The following is a 7,121-nucleotide window of genomic DNA, read 5'->3' on the forward strand; positions in this document are numbered from 1 at the left end:
TGAGTTTACCATATATGGTCAAAGGCAAGCGGCGTGAGGGCGCTACCTGCTTCCGCGTTTGTGGGTTCAGGGAGTGCTCAGCCTGCTGGCTCCACTAATTCATTGATATTAAGAAAAGCAAGTGATCAACAGCAACTATGTCGTACGAACTGAGTGAGTATGCATGTTGAGTTGCCAGGGTAAAAAAGAAATCTAACTAAGGTCTTCATTTGTCTGGTTTCGCTCAAGTCAGTCATTCGGTTAGCACGAAGCTAACTAGCTAGCCTCACCCGCAGACGAATTGATGATTTTGACACATCCTCCCTCATGATCCTGACACATGCAACACTCTTGTGGCCGTCTGTGTGTGTGATTATTATCATGATTAATTGATCCACTTAGAGTAGTTTGGCGTCTTCAAACTTCTGTCATTTAGCTCGCGTACTGGCACGGCATACTGTTATTGTGCTCACTCATTGTTATGACATGCCTGAACAGGCTTGAACACAATCCCTCCTCCGGGGAAACCTTATCTATGGGGTGGTTAACTATTTAAAAAAATAATAACAAAAATAAACTAAAAAGAAACGACAACCTCTAAACAAAATACAGTTGCGGAAGCTGTCGTGCAGATTAAATGCATTGCCTCTGGTTTCTTAAGCTGGTGAAAACGAACACATCTACATGACTGCAATATTTGGCATGCCGAAACCAACTCGTGCCGGGTTTTTTTTCCCCTCCAAACATGCTTGAACACTGTTCAAGATCAGTTTCATCAGAGGCACCCATTTTCATTCAAAAAAGTCGCACCAATAATCAAAAGTAACAGTAAGAATGAACTTTTCTCACACAAACAATGATGATAATGACACAACTACTACTATTATTATTGCTGTTAATATTATCATTATTATTATTAAGTAAGTCTCCCTGTCATGTCTACTTTCAGGAAAGGTTTTTGCCAGTCTGCCGCAGATGGAAAGGGGAGTTGCCAAAGTGATTAGTGGTGATCCCAAAGGCAACAATTTCCTCTATACCAACGGGAAGTGTGTCATCATCCGGAACATTCATGTAAGTATTTAAAATTACACATTTGTTTTGATAAATGTTGTTCGTGATGTATACCATGCATGTGTAACCTGCTTGTCATGTCAGGAAATCTAGAATTTCAGTATGTATTAATCCACTCTCTGACCTTTTAAGCAAATCATCATAAAAAGTCTCCTATCATTTGACCTTACATCTAAAATGGGCATTACATTAGATGCCATTGCAATGCAAGGAAAACAAACAAACAAACAATCAACAGGTAGCTACCAAGTAACCGATATCTTGTTTTGTTTTTCTTTTGAAGAACCCAGCCATAGCAGACATTTACACAGAACACGCCCATTCCGTTTCTGTTGCTAAGTACGCCCCCAGTGGATTCTACATCGCATCTGGAGGTAACAAGTCTGTTTGAAAGACTGCAGTCAGTGACCATTTTAATGCATGACCACAATAAACTCACTATAAATTATAATATTTGTGTTAGATGTATCAGGAAAGATCCGTATCTGGGACACCACGCAGAAGGAGCACCTTCTCAAGTACGAATACACCCCATTATCGGGCAAGGTCAAGGACATCGCATGGACAGAGGACAGCAAGAGGCTTGCTGTTGTTGGGGACGGACGAGAGAAGTGAGCATCTGTCCTTCCTTTTTAGATGAACTGGTGAAGTGTATCTTTAACCACCATCTCGTGCAGGCTGTTATTTTTCTTGCTTTACACTTTGTATTTCAGGCAGTTGGTCTTGGCACCACAATTTCGAAATAACTGATTTACACAAACCAAACCTGTGTTTGCATTCTTTCTAAAGGTTCGGGTCTGTGTTTCTGTGGGACACTGGTTCTTCAGTAGGAAGTGTTTCTGGCCACTCCAAATTAATCAACAGCGTAGACATTCGTCAGAAACGTCCCTATCGAATGATCACTGGCAGCGATGATACCTCGGCTTCTTTTTCCGAGGGGCCTCCCTTCAAGTTCAAGTTCGCAATACGTGTGAGTAAAGATCTTTTTGTTTCTCTTAAGGTATTTGTATTGATTTCACATTTCCTAGTAAGTTAGTCAATGACTGCTAAGTCTTTTTTGAATTCTCAACAAAAATTCTATGGTTATTTGTATTCTAACCTGAAGTTAATTGTGGCATTGACCCCCGCTACTAAATCATACCTAGAATTGTTTCTCATAATTCATCTTTTTCATCTTGTCAATTATGAAAACTGAAATATATCTGGAAAATGCAACGTCAATACATGACAAGAAATGTTTTGCTTGACATGTGTCCCGCTGATAGGACCACACCCAGTTTGTCAACTGTGTTCGTTTCGCTCCCGATGGAAGTCACTTTGCCACAGCGAGTGCCGACGGCCAGGTAGGCAATAAGGCGATGAGATATTCTCAAAACCTGAAGAAAAGTGTCATGTATTATTCAAATACAAGATTTAGCTCAAAGTAACAAATAGCATTTATTTCATTCCAATCAATTTCTTTTCCTCAGATCTTACTCTTTGATGGAGCTACTGGTGAGCATGTCAGTGGCCTGGGAGGAGAAAGGGCTCATAAAGGAGGAATATATGCTGTAAGTTCGACGCCTTTTCACTTTTACGACGCCCGTTTTATTTTCACTTTTGATTACTGTATTCGTTAGTTATGTATGCTAGGTATGTTTGATGAGCTACCGCATGAGTATGTTGAAAAAGACCCCCCCCCCCCCCTGTCCCCTTTTGTGTCTTAGATAAGTTGGAGCCCAGACAGCTCCCAGCTGATTTCTGCCTCGGGGGACAAGACTGTCAAGCTCTGGGATGTCGGCGCCGGTACGGCGGTCACCACCTTCACCATGGGCTCTGAGGTAGCGGATCAGCAGCTGGGCTGTCTGTGGCAGAACGAGCATCTCCTCAGCATCTCCCTGTCAGGCTACATTAACTACTTGGACAAGAACAATCCTGACCGACCTATACGTACCATCAAGGTCAGCCCAATAGAATTTGAACTTTTTGCGATTCACCTTCTGTTTCACTATGGAGACTTTTCTAATACATTGGTGTCTTGACATATGAGCGACCTAATTTATGATTTTATTTATTTTTCGAGACACGAGCCGCCATCTGGCCAGTTTATTGTTTTGCTCTTGTGAGCTCAAACTATTACGGAGTGCTATTTCTCCATATGGCTGATCCACGTGTTCTTCCTACAGGGCCACACTAAGTCCATCCAGTGTGTGACGATTCACAGAAGTGATGGACGACCATACATCTACACAGGAAGTCATGATGGGCACATCAATATCCTTCTCAACTAAATGCACATTTCAACAGCTTAGATGCATTCACTTTTGGGGAAAATTTAAAATGTCATGGCACTAAATTTGAATAAAAAGTGGAAAAATAGATGTCACAATACACATGATGCATGTCATTTTAAATTAAATTTTGGCATTAGTGCCACAAAACACAACAAACAAACTGTTTTTTTCCTCCCAGTAACATTTCTGCTATCATTTTCACTTAACTTCGTCTCACATTACTGGGATGCAGAAACTGGGGAGAATGATTGTTTCTCAGGAAAGGGCCACAGCAACCAGGTGAGCAAAATGGTTGTCAATGTTGCTGATGAAGTGGTGACGTGCAGCATGGATGACACGGCGCGCTACACCAGCATCAACAAGAAAGATTACAGGTAGACACATTTATCAAATAAGCATTAATTGCTTGTGCATCTGTAAGCAATTTTACATTGTTAGCAGATGCAGTCACTATGTTTTTTATTCTTTCACTAGGTTTATTGCATTGGACACATTTCACGACTGCTAGACTGGGGTGTTAAAAGTAGTTTAGAGGAGTCTATAATGATTGTAAATTGTTTGTTTGAATAATATAAATAAGCAGCGGCATGTATTTTCAGTGCATCTGATGTGGTGAAAATGGATTCCCAGCCAAAAAGCATCTCAGCAGCTGCCGGGGGCCTAACACTGGTTGTGTGCATCGGCCAGGTAATCTCTCTGCTTGAGCTAAATTACGGATTCTAAATACACAATTTTAATCCAAGTCTGTACATTCGAATTTAATGTTAGACTCGAAATGAACAAATCCATTCAACTTTGTTGCTTTTTCCAGGTAGTCTTACAGAAGGACAAGCGAAATGTCTTCACACTGGAAAACCTAGACTACGAACCCGAAGTTGGAGTTCTCAATCCAGCAGGGAACACTGCCGCTGTAGGGGGGGCAGTAAGTGAACATCTAAGAATTGTCAGTCACAAATAGCAGACTCGCCAGAGCGGTTCATTTATCCAGCCTGAAGTGACGAAACAAGACAGCTGGTGGTTTAGCTAATGGCTGTTCTGAGCTGCTTGGTTGCACAAATGGGCTTTGGTGCATGTGTCCAGGAAGCAAAAGCACTGCATGTGAACAGCTTCCTGTCACGTCTTAATTGCTCCTGGTAAAGGAGGACTCGCCTTTACTCTCCCTCTTCTTTTCCGCAGGATGGTACAATTCGTCTGTACTCGGTGCAAGGCAATACTGTCAAGGATGAGGGAAAAACCATCCAGGTTAAAGGCGCCATTACAGATATGGGTTACTCTGATAATGGAGCCTATTTGGCAGTCATAGATGACAAGAGGGTGGCCACAGCCTTCAGTGTGGCAGATGGCTACTCGGTAATTATTTTTTATTAAATCAATTATCATCCACAGGTTTCAAAGCTAACCCCAGCCCTCTCCCTGCTATTTTGTTCAAGGTCAAAAATGAGTTTTATGGACACCATGCAAAACCAGTTAGCTTAGCCTGGGCACCTGATAATGAGCACTTTGCCACTGGTGGGATGGACATGATGGTTTATATCTGGACAATTGGTGATGAAGACAAGCGGGTCAAGCTGCCAGGTAGGTCATCCTGTTTGTAAACAAAAAAAAAAGAGGAAAATAGCATTAATATATATTTTTTGTATGTCTGTAGATTGTCACAAGTTGCACCATGTCAGCGGCCTGTCTTGGATCGACGCGAATACTCTGGTCACCACTTCTCACGATGCCAGCGTCAAGCAGTGGACTATTAAATACTGAGACGGATGCTGACCAACATCCACATCCCCAGGAACAAGGACTACTGTCGAGTTCAATCACCTCCCCCCAATCTAAATGGTGTCTTTTGCTGTCTGTAAACATCAGAATTGAAAATGGTTATGGTGTAAACAAAAAAATAAATAAATTAGGCAAAATATTTTTTTCTTTTTGCCAATAAGTGCAACATCCAGAGAGTCTTTTAGGCATCTCATTAATAATTGTGTGCACACTGCTCAACATTCCATAAATAATGTCAGTCGTTGGGCTCAATGCATCCTCAATTAATGGATGAACCGAAAGTGTTGTTTTAACACTAATAGTGTGTTTAAAAGACATTTGAATCTTTTGGTTGCTTTCCTGAAATGAGAAGCCCTCATGTCACATTTTCTTTAAAAGGGGATGGAGCAGTGAGTGGGTGCAGCTTTTTGCTTTCTTGGCTAAAACTTTGCTTTTCATAGATCTACTTGGATGAGGGAGCAATTATAGCAACTGAGAACAATCATTAAATCCATTCATTCAAAGATCTTTTGTTATATCTTTTGAGTTCCACTTGTCTCACTATTTTCATGTTTTGTCTATGCATTTGTTAATAATATTGCTGGAAATAAAACAATTTTGCATTTTCTCTCTGATTCATTGTATTGTGCAACACTGTCTCTGATTTAAATTAAATTGACATCCTAAATTATTTCACATGATTTTAGAGGTTAAAACTGATTGAAGGACAAGGTTCCCTCAAATGTACAGTAACATGGTATCATTGTCAAATCGATTGCACTGACCAAGAGTGGAAGGGGGTTTGGAGGAGACGTAGAGCTGGGTGTCGTCCGCGTAGCAGTGAAAGTTGATGTGTTTTCGGAAAATCAAACCAAGTGGGAGGAGGTAAATGATAAATAAGATTGGACCAAGGACAGAGCCCTGGGGAACATCAGAGGACAGCGGGGAGGGATGAGATGATTTGAACTGGATAAATTGAGAGCGGCCGGAAAGATATGAGTGGAACCGGTGCAGGGGTGTGTCTGACAGTCCAATAGAGGCTAGTCGGTCAAGAAGAATGGAGTGCAAAATGGTGTCAAAAGCTGCGCTTAAATCAAGGAGAAGGAGAACAATGCAATAAGGAGATCATTTGTGAATTTTAATGAGGGCTGTTTCTGTACTGTGATGGGGGCGGAAACCGGATTGGAACTGTTCATATAAATTATTACTAGAGAGGTGAGTGTGGATCTGTGATGCAACAACGAGAATTTTGGAGAGAAATGGCAGGTTCAATATTCAAGAGTTTTTTATTCGCCATGTTGCAGCGTGCCAAACAAGGAATTTGACTTCGGTAAATCACAGCCACTGTTCAATATTTAGGTGACTAACAACACTCAGGACATGTGAAAAATGGCAAATATTCTCAAACATCCCCTGATCTTAAACTCCCAAGAGGGCAAGGAAGAACTCAAAACTCCAGCTAGGGGAAATTAGAAACTTTGAGACCACAGATGGGAGGGTCCCTCTTCCAGAATGACCAGGCTGCAATGGATGCAGAGGACACATAGTACAAACAGTGTAGAGTCTACACCAGGGAGGTGTCAAACTCAAGGCCCGGGGGCCAGATACGGCCCGCCACATCATTTTATGTGGCCCGCGAAGACAAATTGTGTATCAAATTCGTGTCATTACTAGAATTGCAAATTGTCTTCACTCTTTTTTTTTTTTATATATATTTGACCAGTTTTTACTAGTCTGGTTTGAAAACGAGTTATTTGTCAGTTTGTTTTGTAGCTTATACTGTATATAATATGAGGTGCTCATACATTTATTTAGGTTGACAGTCATAATGGCCCTCCGAAAGAAACTATGACTACAATGCGGCCCGCGAAAAAAATGAGTTTGACACCCCTGGAAGGTGTCGAGAGCAGGATGTTATTGCACAGTAATGACTCTGAGACTCTAAGAGTGGTGTGAGTTCATCAGAGCAACAGCCTGGGGGAAGAAGCTGTCTCTGTGTCTGCTGGTTTTGGCGTACAGAGCTCTATAACGCCAACCTGGGTGAGA

General features: G+C 41.5%; 1 protein-coding gene across 1 annotated transcript; it reads left to right on the top strand.

Moving 5' to 3' along the window:
* The first annotated feature begins 4 nt into the window (after window positions 1-4).
* Window positions 5-5,703, top strand: wdr1 (WD repeat domain 1). Its single transcript, XM_037251944.1, has 15 exons — window positions 5-153; window positions 929-1,050; window positions 1,334-1,424; window positions 1,514-1,661; window positions 1,840-2,020; window positions 2,316-2,393; window positions 2,520-2,600; window positions 2,757-2,990; window positions 3,216-3,303; window positions 3,541-3,697; window positions 3,923-4,010; window positions 4,135-4,245; window positions 4,500-4,673; window positions 4,754-4,898; window positions 4,972-5,703. Exons 1-15 carry the CDS (start codon window positions 138-140, stop codon window positions 5,076-5,078), a joined length of 1,821 nt encoding a protein of 606 aa, XP_037107839.1. The 5' UTR covers window positions 5-137; the 3' UTR covers window positions 5,079-5,703.
* The last annotated feature ends 1,418 nt before the right edge of the window (window positions 5,704-7,121 follow it).

The sequence above is a fragment of the Syngnathus acus genome, chromosome 5 (assembly GCF_901709675.1).
Source record: "Syngnathus acus chromosome 5, fSynAcu1.2, whole genome shotgun sequence".
NCBI classification, from domain to species: domain Eukaryota; kingdom Metazoa; phylum Chordata; class Actinopteri; order Syngnathiformes; family Syngnathidae; genus Syngnathus; species Syngnathus acus.

What these genes read in the sequence shown, in the direction of transcription:
- wdr1 (XM_037251944.1), top strand. An exon ending in ATAAAGGAGGAATATATGCT is followed by an intron (nt 2,601 to 2,756) that starts GTAAGTTCGACG and finishes TTTGTGTCTTAG; the next exon opens with ATAAGTTGGAGCCCAGACAG. An exon ending in TGGTTGTGTGCATCGGCCAG is followed by an intron (nt 4,011 to 4,134) that starts GTAATCTCTCTG and finishes TGCTTTTTCCAG; the next exon opens with GTAGTCTTACAGAAGGACAA.